Raw genomic sequence first — 19,481 nt, 5'->3', positions numbered from 1 at the left:
AACATGGCTTATTTACCCGGCTATCACCGGTATACCCCCGAACCGGGGGGGGGGGGGGCGTGGTTACAATTGACTGGTGCATTAGGTAAGCAAACTCTTTTCTATCTTTTGAGAGCCGGGATTCTGTACAAAATCGAACTTTATCAGCGTGTATCACTTTTGTTAAAAAATGAATAAATGGTCAAATTTTAACCAGTCCACACAAAAAATACAAATGTTTTAGGACACTACGGCAAAAGAAAGTGTAGGGTCGGGAAGAAATGATAGGGTTGGTCGGGTTTGTGGAAACGAATATTTATTATACGCTTCATTCTAAATACCCAAATACCGCTACAAAATCCTTTGAAACAAAACTAAAGTCATTAACACCAAAATTAAACTCGTACCGGTAATAAGACGGTGTTCATAGCTTATTAATTAGCACAGCTCAAGCGGACTTTTATTGGACCACCTTTCATACCGAACATTAAGAGACTGTAGCATGTGGTCTTTTATTTATGTCCCTGTCCCTGCACCAATTAGCACACTGGAAACATGCCAAACTGCACACAGCGGTTACTTCCCTTGTCGTTCAGTTATCACGACCATAGCGTGACGTAAATTTTCCTTAAAACTCAAACAGTATTCATCTTTTTAATGGAAATATAGCTAGTAGTATACAAATCATAATAGCTCGTCAAGGGAGGTAACTGCGTAGGTTAAAGATTAGTTCTTTTTGAACAAATCATGGTCAAATGGGCATATATGAAAATATACATGAAACAGTGTATGGAAACAAAATAACTCAAACTGGTTATCTGAACAAAATAATGAATGCATGATAAAGTAAGATAAGTAAGACGATGTACTGTTAACATTACAATATCATTGAATGGTACAACCCTGTGATATAATAGCAACGTGTTTAAAGGGACTCTCTCATGTTTTGGCACCAAAAATGAGATTTCCCGGTAATGCATATCGAAAACACTAATATTAAAATCATTTTACTTTTTGATACCGAAATTGCAGAAAGAAAATACAAATAAAGTATAAAAAATCCTGGTTATGATGGGGAGCGAACAAATGCCGGTACAGTCAAGAAAAAAACTAAAACTGATACCTAATCCACTGGTCAACATGGGCTCATACATAGTTGTCGGATATTTAAACCTTTATTGAATACATTGGTAATATCAAGTGATAATGTCAATCAACCAATAACGCTACAGCCTTTTGTTGAATTGCGTTACTAACGGTTTTCAAAATCATTGACTTCAAAGCAATATTTGGGCATATATCAATATTTGTTGACGGGTATCGGCCATCAGTATAAGTTTAACTATATGCCACACTTTATTTCGTAATAATAAAAATAGCCGTAAAAACCCTGAAATAGTCACTTTAAAGCGCAAATGGTCATTGAGGAATTATATAGAAAATGAATCAGTTGAATAAAATCACATTATTTATACTCTTGAACGATTTAAAAAATGACATTATTTTCTTGCAAACTACGGCAAGTTTCAAAAGGGTATCTTTATCATTGTGATCCATCCATATTTCAAACAATGTACTTGAAAGTTCATTGAATAAATATGAACTTAAACGTTCGTCAGCTTTCGTCAAAATCGAGCTTTGAGAAATAAATGTAAACTAAAACCGTTCATGGCCCATGGCATAAGTTTCCCATGGTTGTAACGCTTTGAGAGATAAAACGTTTGTATGGTTTGGAAAGGAGAACTTGCGTGTTTAAACAACAATACGTTAGAATGAGTCGACACATTGTCGTGCTTAGCAAGTCTCACTTCAAAAAATAGTAACTCCTTTTTCCATTCATTTTGACATCCATAATTAAGTTTGTACTTTGGAAAGAATCTTCCTCAAAAGTGTTTTGAAAAACTGCGTTTAGTCACGACAGGGTTAGACAGGACGACACTCACAAAAATGTAGTACGGCCTTGCCTGAGAAAGTTCATAAATCATATTTTTTTTTTGAAATTGAGTGTTAACGTCTTAGTGGTTAGCGCACGCGCTTCTTACCAAGGCGTTCCGGATTGTCCGGTTAGCGTAGTGGTTAGCGCACTTGCCTCTTACAAAGGCTTTCCGGGTTGTCCGGTAAGCGTAGTGGTTAGCGCACTCGCCTCTTACAAAGGCTTTCCGGGTTGTCCGGTAAGCGTAGTGGTAAGCGCACTCGCCTCTTACAAATGCTTTCCGGGTTGTCCGGTAAGCGTAGTGGTAAGCGCACTCGCCTCTCACAAAGGCTTTCCGGGTTGTCCGGTAAGCGTAGTGGTTAGCGCACTCGCCTCTCACAAAGGCTTTCCGGGTTGTCCGGTAAGCGTAGTGGTTAGCGCACTCGCCTCTCACAAAGGCTTTCCGGGTTGTCCGGTTAGCGTAGTGGTTAGCGCACTGGCCTCTTACAAAGGCTTTCCGGGTTGTCCGGTAAGCGTAGTGGTAAGCGCACTCGCCTCTTACAAAGGCTTTCCGGGTTGTCCGGTAAGCGTAGTGGTAAGCGCACTCGCCTCTTACAAAGGCTTTCCGGGTTGTCCGGTAAGCGTAGTGGTTAGCGCACTCGCCTCTTACAAAGGCTTTCCGGGTTGTCCGGTAAGCGTAGTGGTTAGCGCACTCGCCTCTCACAAAGGCTTTCCGGGTTGTCCGGTAAGCGTAGTGGTTAGCGCACTTGCCTCTCACAAAGGCTTTCCGGGTTGTCCGGTAAGCGTAGTGGTTAGCGCACTCGCCTCTCACAAAGGCTTTCCGGGTTGTCCGGTAAGCGTAGTGGTTAGCGCACTCGCCTCTCACAAAGGCTTTCCGGGTTGTCCGGTAAGCGTAGTGGTTAGCGCACTCGCCTCTCACAAAGGCTTTCCGGGTTGTCCGGTAAGCGTAGTGGTTAGCGCACTCGCCTCTCACAAAGGCTTTCCGGGTTGTCCGGTAAGCGTAGTGGTTAGCGCACTCGCCTCTCACAAAGGCTTTCCGGGTTGTCCGGTAAGCGTAGTGGTTAGCGCACTCGCCTCTCACAAAGGCTTTCCGGGTTGTCCGGTTAGCGTAGTGGTTAGCGCACTTGCCTCTTACAAAGGCTTTCCGGGTTGTCCGGTAAGCGTAGTGGTAAGCGCACTCGCCTCTCACAAAGGCTTTCCGGGTTGTCCGGTAAGCGTAGTGGTTAGCGCACTCGCCTCTTACAAAGGCTTTCCGGGTTGTCCGGTAAGCGTAGTGGTTAGCGCACTCGCCTCTTACAAAGGCTTTCCGGGTTGTCCGGTAAGCGTAGTGGTTAGCGCACTCGCCTCTCACAAAGGCTTTCCGGGTTGTCCGGTAAGCGTAGTGGTTAGCGCACTCGCCTCTCACAAAGGCTTTCCGGGTTGTCCGGTAAGCGTAGTGGTTAGCGCACTCGCCTCTCACAAAGGCTTTCCGGGTTGTCCGGTAAGCGTAGTGGTTAGCGCACTCGCCTCTCACAAAGGCTTTCCGGGTTGTCCGGTAAGCGTAGTGGTTAGCGCACTCGCCTCTCACAAAGGCTTTCCGGGTTGTCCGGTAAGCGTAGTGGTTAGCGCACTCGCCTCTCACAAAGGCTTTCCGGGTTGTCCGGTAAGCGTAGTGGTTAGCGCACTCGCCTCTTACAAAGGCTTTCCGGGTTGTCCGGTAAGCGTAGTGGTTAGCGCACTCGCCTCTCACAAAGGCTTTCCGGGTTGTCCGGTAAGCGTAGTGGTTAGCGCACTCGCCTCTCACAAAGGCTTTCCGGGTTGTCCGGTAAGCGTAGTGGTTAGCGCACTCGCCTCTCACAAAGGCTTTCCGGGTTGTCCGGTAAGCGTAGTGGTTAGCGCACTCGCCTCTCACAAAGGCTTTCCGGGTTGTCCGGTAAGCGTAGTGGTTAGCGCACTCGCCTCTCACAAAGGCTTTCCGGGTTGTCCGGTAAGCGTAGTGGTTAGCGCACTCGCCTCTCACAAAGGCTTTCCGGGTTGTCCGGTTAGCGTAGTGGTTAGCGCACTTGCCTCTTACAAAGGCTTTCCGGGTTGTCCGGTAAGCGTAGTGGTAAGCGCACTCGCCTCTTACAAAGGCTTTCCGGGTTGTCCGGTAAGCGTAGTGGTAAGCGCACTCGCCTCTCACAAAGGCTTTCCGGGTTGTCCGGTAAGCGTAGTGGTTAGCGCACTCGCCTCTCACAAAGGCTTTCCGGGTTGTCCGGTAAGCGTAGTGGTTAGCGCACTCGCCTCTTACAAAGGCTTTCCGGGTTGTCCGGTAAGCGTAGTGGTTAGCGCACTTGCCTCTCACAAAGGCTTTCCGGGTTGTCCGGTAAGCGTAGTGGTTAGCGCACTTGCCTCTCACAAAGGCTTTCCGGGTTGTCCGGTAAGCGTAGTGGTTAGCGCACTCGCCTCTTACAAAGGCTTTCCGGGTTGTCCGGTAAGCGTAGTGGTTAGCGCACTTGCCTCTCACAAAGGCTTTCCGGGTTGTCCGGTAAGCGTAGTGGTTAGCGCACTTGCCTCTCACAAAGGCTTTCCGGGTTGTCCGGTAAGCGTAGTGGTTAGCGCACTCGCCTCTCACAAAGGCTTTCCGGGTTGTCCGGTAAGCGTAGTGGTTAGCGCACTTGCCTCTCACAAAGGCTTTCCATGTTCGATTCCCGGCTCAGTGGATGTGAGCAAGGTCTGTCGACTACAAATCGATTTTTTTCGTGAAATCCGGTTTTCCCCACAACACAAGACCACACTGTCGCACAATAGTGTGCCAACAGCAGATACTTAAGCATCAGTTTATACAACCTTCTTCACAAACATTATAATATAAAAAAGGTTTAAAGACACCTGTTATAATCTAGTTCGTGACTTCCAACGTATGGCGCAATAAGGGTTCAACAACATAAAATAATTTATCAATATCGCCTTTCCATTTTTATGTCATTTTCCACAATGCAAAAGACTGATTGGAAATTGATTGATAACTGAAAAAAATAATAAATTCTAACAAAACATAATAAGATAATTGATCAATACCGCCTTTGCAAAATTCGATTTCATTTTTAAGACATTTTCCACAATAAACATGCAAAAGTTTATTGGAAATTGATTAATTACTTATAGAATGATAAATTTCTAACAACATAAATCTAAATTGTTGATCCATATCGCCTTTAAATGATGCGTATTCATTTCCAGTCATTTTTCACAATGTACATACAATATGCTGGTTTTGAAATGATTAATGACTTAAAAAATACTAAATTTCTAACTAAACATATTTGATAATATCCTGAAATTTAAAATAAAAGCTTAAATCTAATTACGATATTTCCTACCTTTGACTGTATGATTCCATCCTTTAACAATATTAAAGTGTTGATCCCCGCTACTATTTTCCATTTCCTATCTTTCTCAACTCCACTCTCTGCTTCACTAATCTTCGAACCATCAACACCGACTTAGGCCACAATTTCAAGTTAATTACATGTTGTTTATAATGTCGGCATATGCAGGTTTTTCGCGTATCGGTATTCCGTTTCTATTGATGAGAGTTCTTGTGCCTCTATACGATCAGGCGGAGGATATTTGAACAGGACTTAAATCTACATTCTCCGCAAATGTAAGGAGTCGCTGACAATATTAACGTTTCCTACAATGCTAATCCAGGCACTTCTTTGAAATTCTCAATAATTTCGTCTTTTCCCTATTTTCTTCAATATATCCTGATTTGAGTGATATATTTCTATATAATTAATTCATCATTAATAAGATATTTGTTTTTCTAGGATTTTGGGAAAAAAATCTTCTATTCATACATGGTACTCCTTTCCCATGTAACTGTTTTATGGAACACGCAATAAAGTATCATACGGCGTATGTGGACTTTTTTCTTGCAGATAGTAATCCGTCTTTACTGCCCGTTCAAGCCGTTATAGCATTCGGAATACAGTCTGCCATTCCACCCTCTCCTATACTCCAACGAAGGCAATTTATTCATGAGCGAATACAAATCCATTGATTTCTTTTGATTTTTTATTCGGTGCGAAGCAATCGGGATATAATTATATCATATAATTGCTTTTATGTTATGTGTTATTCTTGGAGAAAAAAGGGAAGGGGCACTTGTTCACAGATTGTATAATAGAAATAAACCGTATACCTTTACTAAGTTACAAAGCAATGTATCCACTATCAATTGTTGTTAATGATTATGTTTACATGAACGTTAATTATTCAACCTAACATATTACCTACATTTTTAGCAAATATATATTTTTAGCCAAATCAGCATTCAATGCGAACTACGCTTAGTCGTTCAGGGTTCAGTCTTACAATTAAACTTCTTACAATTTCTGTCCCCTAGGGCGCACCAAGTCTCTACAATGTGTACTATTAACAACAGTCAGACACAGCTATAGCTCCAGATGTAAATGTATAGCTACAGCTGTATTTCATAGCTACGAGTGTAATTTCAAAGCTACAGCTGTATTTCATAGCTACAACTGTGTTTCATAGCTACAGCTGTATTTCATAGCTACAACTGTGTTTCATAGCTACAGCTGTATTTCATAGCTACAACTGTGTTTCATAGCTACAGCTGTATTTCAAAGCTACGAGTGTAATTTCAAAGCTACAGCTGTATTTCATAGCTACAACTGTGTTTCATAGCTACAGCTGTATTTCATAGCTACAACTGTGTTTCATAGCTACAGCTGTATTTCATAGCTACAACTGTGTATCATAGCTACAACTGTGTTTCATAGCTACAGCTGTATTTCATAGCTACAACTGTGTATCATAGCTACAACTGTGTTTCATAGCTACAGCTGTATTTCATAGCTACAACTGTGTTTCATATCTACAGCTGTATTTCATAACTTCAGCTGTGTTTAAAAGTACAGCTGCATATAGCTGTAGCTATAGTTTACATCTATAAAGTTATACTTTACAACAACAGTCCTAAAGTACAGTCATGACTATAAAATACAGCAGTCTTATATAAATATGTAGCTGTAGCTATATTTTTTGCGCAAAAAGTTAGCTACAGTTGTATTTTATAAATGAAGCTTAACTTTAAATGCATCAGGAGCTATCAATAACAGCTGTAGCTATATTTCGTATGGCTTCTACCAGAATGAAGCAAAGCCTTCTATATTTAATGTCTCATGGCAGTATAACCCTATGATTTGATAGACCACTATTATCATGTTTTCACGTTTGTGTCACATTTTCAGCTATAGTCTTCGTTCGCTAAAAGTTACAGCTGAGAAGAAAGGAATAACTTCATAAAGTATATTCTGGGGTAGTATTCAATATTCAACTTAAGTTTAAGTTAGGATCACACATCATTGACTTAATTCACTATTTTGGCCAGTTATTGATAACAAGTTATCCGATTAGCTACATCGGTCTCAGATCTAATTAAGACAAATATTTAATAGCAGCCAAGGTACTAGTTTTGACTACCATTGGCACAAACATGCACAGGTATGCACATTCCTTTAATTAATGCCGCTCCTAAGCATCAAGCTAAATAAATAAATAATTATGCCCCACTTCGCACATGTCGGTCGGTCGGTCGGTCGGTTGACCAAAGCTTGTCCAAGTGATAACACAACAATTCCTTGACGCATTGTCATCAAACTTGACATGAAGATAAGGCCTGACCAGTAGATGACCCTATTGATTTAAGGGTCATTGGGTCAAAGGTCAAGGTCACAGTGACCTTAAATGGTATAAGGATTTTAAAGCTTGTCCGAGTGATGAATCAACAATGCCTAGACCTTTGGTCATCAAACTTGACATGGCGGCTGGGCCTGACCAGTAGATGACCCCTTTTGATTTTAGGGGTCATCGGACAAAGGTCAAGGTCACATGGATCTTGAATGATAAAAGGTTGTCCGGTTGGTAATTTGACAATGCCTTCACCCATGGCCCTAAAACTTGACTTGGTTGGGCCTGACCAGTAGATGACCCTTATTGATTTTGGAGTTCATCGGGCCAAAGGTCAAGGTCACATTGACCTTGAATGATAAAAGTTGTCCGATTGATAACTTGACAATGCCTCCACCTATGGCCCTCAAATTCGACTGGGAGGTTCAGCCTGACAGTAGATGACCCCAATTGAAATTGGGGTTCATCGGGCCAAAGGTCCAGGTCACAAAGTTGTCCAAGTGATAACTCGACAATGCCTGCACCCATGGACCGCAAAATTGACTTGTAGGTGGGGCCTGACTAGTTGTATTTTGGAGGTCATCAGGTCAAAGGTCAAGGTCACAGTGACCTTGAAGGCACACTCGGCAATTTCTTGTCCTATGGTCATCAAACTTGACATGAAGGTTGGGCCTGACCAGTAGATGACTCCTTTTGATTTTGGGTTTCTTCGGGTCAAAGGTCAAGGTCACAGTGACCTTTAACACGACATAGTTAGCAAAGCTTCTCCCAGTGATATCTCAACAAAGCCTGAACCTATGATCATCAAACTTGACTAGGGTGGTTGGGCCTGACCTGTAGATGACCCCATTTTAATTCAAGGGGTCATCGGGTCAAGGTCACAGTAACCTTGAATGCAAAAAGCTTGTCTGTGTGATAACTTGACACTGCCTGCACCCATGGCCCTAAAACTTGACTTGGAGGTCCATGCATATGTCATTCAATTGTCCAAATAATCCTGACAACATGGCGCTCAAGGGGTGGGGGGGGCAAATGTTAAACAAACATCTCTTGTTTAAACTGTATTTTCTATTGTTATCATGTTAAAAGGATTAACTTAACTTGGGCAGAACATTAATGGAGCTATCATACTGAAGTTGTTATCTGATCAGTATGTACTGACTCCAAGACTGACCAGGACTGAGTGATTAATGGGCCCCTGCTTACAGAAATTGGTTAGCTCAATTACATGCAAATAATAAACACTTAGTTGTGAAATGAGGCTTTGAAAACAGAAATTTGGTTAAAACTGTTTGACTATACAAGTTTTCTCAGTATAATTGCTGTTTTAATGTCACAAAAATTCTTTGAAGGTGATCATTATGGTTCTCCTTTAACATCAGTTTTCTAAGGCGGCGCTTCGAAAACAATATTTGTAGTTTTTTTAATGTTTAAAACTAGTTTACAGAAGTTTCAAATATACGTAGATCCAGCTCTTGATTATGTCAGAAGCTTGAAAACTGATTTTATTACCTTATAAATAACAGGAACTGACATGAATAGTTCGCAGACACAATAAATCCGAAATGAACCGAAATTTTCCAAACTATCCAGACGGCCTATTATCCCTTTTAACTGGAAGCAGATTTATAACAGTGGTCTTTAAAATCCCCTGGACCAAAACAGGAGCAATGCATGGTGAGTTATGGGAGCTGCAATGAAAGATAAATAGTCTCGTACGGTTTGATGGATGCATTGAGACGTTGCTTTGAAATCTCAGCGAATTTATATCGTTTAAGCAAAGGTTTAGGCACCCCTAAATGAATGAATTGTGGCATTGCTTCGTAAACTCAGCATTTTTATGTTTTAAGTGAAAGTTAAGGCACCCCCAACCCGAGTTATTACTTAACGTAACTGTTTTTATTAGTCGGCGCCGAAGGTGTGTAACTAAATATACTTAAAATATCCTTTGTTTGTAAACCTCCTACGCAGTAATCTCCCTTGGTTACAGCAAAAATGCCGAGTTTAAAAAAAAATAACCTTGAGCTTAATTGTTTGTTTTGAAAATGTCATGCGAAAGAATGAACTCCAGATAATTCCCCTTTGATGTATAGTATTTTTATCCTCGTTCTATATACTCATATGAGTGAAATGTGTTACAAAAACTTATACAATATATAAAGCAAAGAATTCACATAACATGCCGGTACAAAATCCCCAAAATCAAAAGTGTTTTGAAACGGAAAGTTGCATTAAAAGTGCTGATTGGTTTGATAATGATTGTGTTAATGCAAGGAATTTGTACCAAGAATCTTTATGTAATTTTAATACAAATAAGACTGAGGTAAATAGGTCTGCACTGTGTTCACGAAAGAAATATTACAAAGATTTAATTCGTAAAAAGAAAAGTTGTGCCTTTCGAATCAAAATGAAAGAAATTGAAAACTTAAGAAGAAGTAAGCCTAAAGAATTTTGGAAATTCTTTAAATCAAAAAATAAATTAAATAATTGTAATATTTCTCTGGAAGATTTCAAGATTTTTTTTGAAAATCTTAGTAACAATACGTCTGATTGTAATAATGCTGAGGCTGAACATTTTTGTTCGAATCACGACTTTGACGAAAGTAACTTAACATTTCCAGAGTTAGATGAACCTATTTCAGTCAACGAAGTAAATTGCGCAATTAAACATTTGAAACGTAATAAATCGACTGGTAGCGATTGTATTTTAAATGAGTATTTTATTGAATGTGTTGATATATTATCTAGCCACTGTTGTGACATATTTAATAGCATTTTATCATCGGGTTTCTATCCGGAAAAGTGGACAGAAGGTGTAATTATTCCTTTACATAAAAAAGGATCTATTGATGACGTTAACAATTATAGAGGAATTACACTTGTAAGCTGTTTTTCAAAAGTATTTACAACAATTTTAAACAAACGCATCGAATCATTTTGCGAAGCTAATGCCACTATTTCGGATGCGCAATTCGTATTTCGAAAAGGTTGCTCAACTGTTGATGCTATTTATATTCTTATTTCTATTGTGCAAAAGTATATTAATGAAAACAAACGACTATATGTAATTTATGTTGATTTGCTTAAATGCTTTGATAGTATTTATCGCAATGCATTATGGCTAAAACTATATAATACTGGTATAAAAGGTAAACTACTTAGAGTAGTTAAAGATATGTACGAAAATGTTAAGTCAGGTGTTAAATCATGTGCATCTTACTCTGATTATTTTAGTTACGCTGTAGGCCTGCGTCAAGGGGAGGTTATGTCCCCGATACTTTTTTCTTTGTTCGTGGAGGACCTAGAACTATTCATGCAAGATAACAATAATTCTGGTTTAAATATTGATGATATTGTATTGATTATGTTGCTATTTGCAGATGATATGGCCATTTTAGGCAAGTCTCCACAGGAAGTCCAATCCCATTTAGATAACCTCTATTTGTATTGCAATGCATGGGGTCTAAAAGTAAATACATCTAAGACTAAGATAATGGTTTTTCGTAAACGCGGTGGACTACGTCAATATGAGAATTGGTTATATAATGGTCATACTATCGAAGTAGTTGATAACTTTAACTATTTAGGAACTGTAATAAATTATACTGGAAGTTATACATTTCACCAAGAGCATTTGGTTGGGAAAGCCCTTAAAGCTATGAATATATTATTATATAAATGCAAAGAATATGACCTAAGTCCTAAACTGTTTTGTCAATTATTTGATGCTTTTGTTGGTTCGATATTGAATTATGCATGTGAAATATGGGGTTATACTAAGTCAAAAGAAATAGAACGTATACATTTAAAATTCTGTAAGCGATTGATGCAAGTTAAAATAAACACATGTAATGCTACAGTATATGGAGAACTCGGGAGATATCCCTTATATATCAATAGGTATGTCAGAATTATAAAATACTTTTTCAAACTTAATCGTAGTACTAATATTATTATCCAATATGTTTACACCCAGGCTATTAATGATTGTAATAAAGGGTGTGTAAACTGGGTCTCTAATGTTAAAAAATTGTTAAACGATTATGGATTTGCATATGTATTTGATAACCCAAGTGCTATATGTGTTAACACATTCATATGCGAATTTAAGTGTAGAGTGATAGATACTTTTAAACAAGAGTGGTACGGAAATATTAGTAAGAGTACTGTTTTAGACATGTATAGACTATTTAAAACCTCTTTCGAGTATGAAAAATATCTAGATTTAGCGCCTAAAAATTTACGTTTATTCTTTGTCAAGCTTAGAGTTTCTGTACATCCGTTGAGAATACAAACCGGAAGATATGCACGCAACAATATATCTCGCAATGAACGTTATTGCCTATGTTGTAATGACTTAGATATTGAAGATGAATTTCATTTCATTTGTGTTTGTAGGTGCTATTCGCAAATACGTAAACTTTTTATAAAACCACTGTATTATGTAAATCCATCTGTTTTTAAGTTTCATAAATTACTGACTTCGTATGACAAGACTGAAATTATGAATGTCTGTAAATATATGAAACAAGCATTTGTTATACGCAACTCAATAATTAATAACATGACATAAGTACACTACTAAAGATAATTGTCCTCACTGCCAATGTTATCAAGTAATACATACTATAAGGTTAGTTACTTAGAAATCAATTCTTGACTTTTGCTTGACAACATGCCTTAAATTTGTTAAAAAATCCTCTTAGTTTGTTTAGAGTTTGTTTAGAGAAATGACATGAACTTATGTATAACTATATGTATTAAGACGATGTACAATTGTATAAGTCTAATAAAATATCTGTTCTGTTCTGTACAAATAAAAGGTGAATTTCATGCTATTGAAATCTATGTATTAGACCATTGACTCTATTTCATCCGAAGAAACGTATGTATATTTTTGTTATAATTTAGTTTTAAACGGAGGATTAGCTTGGGAAAAAAACAGAATATCTATATTTCCGGGCTTAAACTATTGTAACAATATTATTAACCATAATGTCCTTCGAGCATATGTACACCCAACAAAAAACAAAATATTATCATTGAAATAATAACCATTTTGGGTTATCTGCATGCACGTTTTTCTTCTAATTTCATTGCGCCGACTTGATGCTATGCATCAACTTTTTTCTTGTATTACCTGGGCTGATTTTCAATGTTATTTTTAAAGGATCTAAGATCGATGTAGCTTATCGGATTACTTGTTATTTAAAACTGACCAATAGAGTGAATGAAGTCAATGATGTATGACCATTAGATTTACTTTTTTCTTGTTTACTATGTTGTTATGGTCGATAAACAGTGTAAAGTATCAGTTAATAACGTTGTAATTTATTCTCACGGTAGTTATTGTACGTTATAACTAAATGCCAAGTGCCCGGATGTGGTCCAGAATGCACTCTTCATATAAAAGATTAAGAATGTTACATTATGTTAATATTTTGTCTGGGAAATGCGAACTATTAATTGTTATTAACCTGAAATCAGCGTTTCACCTGGAACCATCAAATAATACATTAATATCTCAGTGATTAATGTATATTCTGCGTTAAAATTACTTTCGGTTTAATTGAAATGGAGTACATGAAAAATAATGGTGCTTAACACTAAAATGTGTGCATTTTTTTATTTCTTAAATCACTTAATATCAAACTAAATTCTAAGTAAATGTATGGTTGTCATGTATGTGAACCGCAGGGAATGACGTGTTTTGTCCAGTCGCAAGTTTGCTTTATTACATTGAAATGTTAAAGGTGAATAATTAGTAGTATGTAACCTTATTTATTAAACGGCTTTGTGGCTACGTCCCGATATGGAATTTCATGTGTAGAAAAAAACACAAACAAAACACTCTTATACATGGAACACAATCTCCCTATGTGGTCAGATAGCTAAGATATGAAACGTCCACCTTTGTGTAAGAAAGTTTACGGCCGTCATTGGCCTTCAGAGCCCATCTCGGTTCGGAAATTATTGTCTTGCACACCGGGGGAAGGTATTTCCGATGATTTCAGCCGTACTGAAAAAAACTTCGTCTAGAACCCTGATGAGTTACGGGCAAAACCATTACGCTTGATATTTCGCTGACTGTATGATTAATTATGTTATATTAATAAAGCGCAATTAAGTATTTAATTATTCAAAACATCTTATTAAAAAATGAAAATGGATAAGCGTCAAAAACGCGATTTTTAGAGGAACTATTTGTCGTTAACATTGATCTAAGATTACTATGCATCGTGACGTAAACAATGTCGCATCCGTTTTTTTGATGAAATAAACAAGAATCAGTACCCTTCGTCATTTTATCACAAATGGATATTATTAAATTGAGGGTATGCAGGAAGAAATAGTTCATGCATACGCCTCAGGTTCGGTTCAAAAAGCCGACTAACGCTACTCAAGATCGTGGTCTTCAAAGACAATATTGGAGCATTTATCAACATTTTTTTAAAGGTTTCCAGCCGTCGGTATCTTAGTCTTAACACTCCTAATGATCTGCCACACTTTAATATCAATGTCTTTTTTTCGTCATTAAAAAATAATTATTTTACAAATCATGAGCGAGTTCCCTTAACAGATGAAACGTCGAGTAAAAGCACAATGAACGTTTCACTGCAAAAGACGCCACGGAATTCTATAAGTTTCAGTCATGTGTTTCCGGTACGGATAGAAAAAAAACGACCGGCGAGCACGCGCGTACGCCGGTTACGATACTACTTGCGAGTTACCGGCCACGCAGCGCGTCCGAGGGTCGGATTCTTCTATCCAGACTGGAAAAAACATGATTGATATTATTTTTCTAGCATATTTAAAATAATCAATTTGTGGAGAAATTGACGTAAAAGCACACTTTTGTACATTCCGTCAAAAAACGCGTGCGCAGTAATTTTGAATTACTATTGACGTCAAATAGTTCCTCTAAAACTCGTGTTTTTACGATTATTTATTTTCAATTTTAATAAAAAGTCTTGCATACTTATACATTTGATTGCGCTTTATTTGACTGGTATATAATATACTTTTTATAAACCATACAAAAAAGAAATAAGAAGTGGCGCGTTGTTGCGAGTGACTCATCACATGGTTGATGTAAGACGGTTTTTTCCAGCACTGGTCACATGACCGGAAACACACGTCCGGTATGCAAGAAATAAACCAGTTATCATAGAACTAAAATGATCATGGTAGTGATATGATCTGGAAATCGGCGACAGAATGCTATTCTGAGGTTTATGACAACTGGGAAATGAGAAAAACGAGAAATTATTCAGACAGCAGCGGAAATATATGACTTCATCCGAATGATAGACAGCTTTAATAATACAGAGAATTGTGGCTTATAAAACGTTTGACAGACGACAGTCGGTTGTCAGCATTCTTATTACTTTGACGGCTTACTCAGTATGAGTTAACTCTTCATCTCGCTTGATGAAGTCTATGTTGATATTCATGTTTATGAAAAAGACTAGGGTGGGCATTTGTACAGCAATTATATTCCAATATATCGGAACTACTTCGCCATTTTTATCGAAATTAACCGCGGATGTTTGCCGGTACATCAGTAGAAGTAGTTCGTAAAATTTGAATCATCATCAATTAATTCATTTTAGTTTAAGCTTGCATTTGTTAATGTCAGTTTCAATTAATTGCAAGAGAAGTATATGATTGCAAACATAGTCAAGATTCGAAAGATTTAAATCGTTAAGCTTAACTACTTAATTAAATTACTACGCGATCTGTAACTTGCAGCGGACTTCAAGTGTACCAATTTCTGACATTGTAAACCGTCCATATACATCCGAGGTTAAGTTGTTTTCGGTAAAAATGGCCGAGGGGCTCCGAATGACTGCAATAGATGATTGAGCGGAATTATCTCCCTTGTAATAAGTAGTCTGACCTGAGAAATTCATTACCTCTAACATCAATTTCAATAGTTTTGACAATGTTTGAATATTATACAATTATTCACTTATGAACCGTGAAATATCCTGTCATTATAGCTGAGGTTGATAACAATATTGCAGTCAATATGAACTGCATATTTTACAGCTTAAAAGGGCAGAAAAAAACACGGTATTTCTACCTTATGAAAGGATAGTAGGTCACATTAAATATTTTAGCACTCACCAAATTGGCAATCATTTAATATTTTTTGCGTTTTCTGCTATAAATACACAGTTACAATATTGTTATCAGTAATTTATATTTTCCATAAATGCATTATTAAGTGAGTAGTTTAAGGTCTTAATACTTAAAAGTATTGTTTGTAATACATGTGTTTGTATTGATTTTGAATGAGAGTGTCACTTTTAATATTACATTGTAAAACATGACCACCTATACCAGTACATAACAACGGTTACTATATAATAATTATCCGTAAAATTTGCAAACTTCTTTTGATGAGACAACTTCTTTGTTAGGTTACATTATATACGGAATTAATCAAATAATCAAACGAAATCTCGCCGGGAGATCAATACATAGCCACAAAGGTTGAGAAGTAAGCCTCCGTTGGCGTGACTTCGCCTGATTTCATTCGGAGTGCTGCAATTCGTGCTCATGAAAGCGTTAACATTGTAGACGGGGTGAAGCAGTGTACCGTATACATGTTTATATATGTTCACCATATAGCATGAAAGACAAAGATGGGTCATTTTGCCTGGCCTCCTCGTCTTAGTCCTCCGTTTCGTTATCCGCATCCGCGGCAACACCCTTCCGCACTCTAAAAAGTTTGTTATCCAATATTTACTTAACTTGGCCACAGTTTTTATCAGCATATTATCTCTAATAAGCTAGATCATCAGCAGAGCATTAACGTTTTGAATTTGTTCGTCGTGGTTTGCCGTCGGAAGAATCAGCGAAATGGCTGATTTTCCATACAAATTGCAAATAAACGTTTATATCTGATTTCATTGCCATTAACCGTCTTGATTGATGAACTTATCAGGCCAGGTTCTGTCCATTCCACTTCATTACAGAACACATTTACTAAATTGGTGCTCTGCTAGGTTATTTCTTAATCAGAAATATATTCATTTATAGGCTGTTAAAGATCAAGGCCAATATTCAGAAAAAAATCTGTCATTTGCTAACTTTTATATTTTCCTCTATTTAAGTATTTAACAGCCTATTTAGTGTAATTTCTTGATAATGTCATTTAGACAAATTATTTTCTTTTCTTTAACATACAACTTCTATCAAAATTTGTACATTGTACAAGTTTGAAAGCTACTTTTTAATTACAAGTTTTATGGATACCGCCCTGCTAGTTTTGCTGTGGGCGTCGGTACTAAAATTATAATGTCACTGAACTCTTGATTGTCTTTTGGCGTTTAAGGAAATTTTGTTTCATATTAGGAATGACTGCTCTAATCAACCATTATTATTCTTTGACATAAACTGTCATTATTTGGATGCATTGTTAAACTCGAGACATAAACATTTGAATATGCAAAACTTAACCCTGACTATGGACGGTTCGACACTTAGGGTTTGGCGAGTTCAATCTCAATGTACAATGGTTAGCTTCCATCATATTATTTAGAAAATCTATCAAAAAGAGTTTCATATTGAATGCTGAACTTTAACTTAAATGTGGCACTCCCACCCCAAATTATTAAGATTATGCCCTAGCGGTTCAGCAAAAGTGTATAATCTCAATCAGAAGGGTTTCGGGCTTCGTGTTTTGTCAGGACTCTTTGGTATCATGTTGTCAAAGACAATGTTCAATAAACAGCGTGCGATATTAGTGAATATCTCTATAACCTCCACACGCAGGTAATAGAATGGTTTTTATCATAGGGTCTAACGTTTTTATTCAATGAAAGTATTTAAAATTTATTTTATCGTATTTTGTTGTACCACCAACAATCTCAATTATTACTCCGCCCCGTAAATTATCAGGTTTGGTAACTTATACATGTAGCTTAGCGTAGTTTATTAGATATCGAACCTGATAATTTACGGGGTTTACAGGCCAAGTTTACTTGTTCCTTTTCGGATGGACGTTTATGCATAGACGAAAACTTATTGAAAAACTCTCAAACTTCGAAAACTGAAGGTTATTCCAATAACTGTAATTTCGTTTTATAATTAATATGAAAGTACGAAGTGGCTTCTTTAAAACATTTATTAAACTACAACGTAATTAGTAGAACTAATTGAAATACCTGGGAAATGGCTCGTTAATTTGTAAATGAAATGAGGAGTCATGTGCTGCTTATACATGCACTTGAAATCTTTATTAAACTTCAAATATAGTTTGCAATTACATCACATAAATCATTAAGCCAATCAGAACTCTTTATTAAACCTCAAATATAGTTTGCCATAACATCATATAAATCATTCAGCCAATCAATGGCTGTTTCATCTGGAATTATCTGTTTGTGGTTGATGTTTAGCCTACCTAATACCTCCCACGTTTCGTACGAAATTTTGAAAGGGTTGTCATCCGCCACCCAACTTCTAAAAATAACTCTTCTCTAACGTGCGCCAGTTTATGGCATTGTCACATGGGACCCACATTTAATGTCCCTCCCGGAAGACGATTAGTATGTTTTAGTAGTGCGGCGGGTAATCGAACCTGCGACCCCTGGATTTACAGTCAAGTGTGTTGCCACTAGACCACGAATCCGCCACTAAATGTGTACCACATCTCATTAACAGTATAGCGGTTATTGCAGCTTTCTTTAATAACCATTCAGATGCAAAAAAACGCATCAAACAACGCAGGGATACCCTTAAAGGGACTCATGGTTTGTAAAATGCACTATTTTATTAAGAAATAAAGTGCGGCAAATCACAAGAAGTGTTAAAACTAAGATACTGACAGCTTGAACCCTTCTGGTCTTTGAAGACCACAATTTTCAATAGCTTTGCTTTCAACAACTTTGTTGTTGCTGTGTGATCGGTTGATTGACATTATCTTTTGATGTAACAATGTTTTGATGTAAATCAATATATCCTTTTTTGTTTAATAAGCCTTTGTGGCGTAGTGGTTATAGCGTCGGTTGTCTATTTTTATTGACATAACCGGCGTGGGCTCGTACACCCCTACAACCATTTTTTTAATACTTCAGTTATATTTTTGTTCTGCGAATTCGATATCATAAAGTAATATTAAAATATAGATCGCTGAAATGTTGTACAATCAACATAAAACGGTACAGTCGATTTAAGACGCAGTGTGTATCACCAATACTATATCAGAAGCTTAAATATTAAATGCTTTTCCTCTAAATGTATTCCGTACCACTATCATGACCGCCATGTGGGAGTTATCGAGCCTCGTACATCATCCGTTGTCATCTTTGATGTTCCTAAACCGCTACGGCTCCAATTACATGTTGATAACATTAAACGTTACATAAATCATCATTGTTTTTTGTCTTTTCAAAATTGCACAAGTTAATGTGTTTCTTTATAAGTCGGTTTTCGAGCTAAATGAAATATCAAGCGTTTTGGCCAATATAAACTAATTGCTAGATTTTCATCCATTTCTTAAATGGGGAGGAGGGGGTACATATTTTTACTTTTTTATTTTTTATTTTTTCTTAGAAAACTTTCTCACCATTGAATATGAGTTCATGCTCTTTCTTATTGCTTAGGCCTAAAAAAAATTGTTTGGTTAGGGTTACATCCTTTTCAAAAATAGGTAGGGTAGGTAGGCTTTTAAAAAAAAAAAATAAAAAAAAATATTAGGCTTTATATAAGAATATCATTTTCATCATTGGAGAATGGGGTTAAAGTTATCTTCTGTATAAGCATTTAAGGTTTAAACTACATAATGAAAAGCAATTTAAAAAATAACAAAAAATATATATATATTTTTTTTATTTTTTTTTAGTTTTCCATTTTTTTTTTCAAACTGACTATAAAAACG

The 19,481-nt window shown here is 37.2% G+C and overlaps 2 protein-coding genes across 5 annotated transcripts in view; one reads left to right on the top strand and one right to left on the bottom strand.

Annotated features, from left to right (window-relative positions):
- The window catches only part of LOC128242142 (FMRFamide receptor-like), a 74,430-nt gene extending 68,725 nt beyond the window's left edge, over window positions 1–5,705 (bottom strand). The window contains exon 1 of the mRNA XM_052959203.1: window positions 5,254–5,705. Within this exon, the coding sequence (XP_052815163.1) occupies window positions 5,254–5,317 (64 nt within the window). The 5' untranslated portion in view covers window positions 5,318–5,705. The remainder of the gene's footprint in view (window positions 1–5,253) is intronic.
- The window catches only part of LOC128242140 (pregnancy zone protein-like), a 364,302-nt gene that overhangs the window by 274,063 nt on the left and 70,758 nt on the right, over window positions 1–19,481 (top strand). The window lies entirely within an intron of this gene.

This window comes from Mya arenaria, chromosome 8, assembly GCF_026914265.1.
Source record: "Mya arenaria isolate MELC-2E11 chromosome 8, ASM2691426v1".
Classification (NCBI taxonomy): Eukaryota; Metazoa; Mollusca; class Bivalvia; order Myida; family Myidae; genus Mya; species Mya arenaria.
Note: the sequence above shows the minus strand (reverse complement) of the source record. Positions and strands in the feature narration are given on the sequence as shown.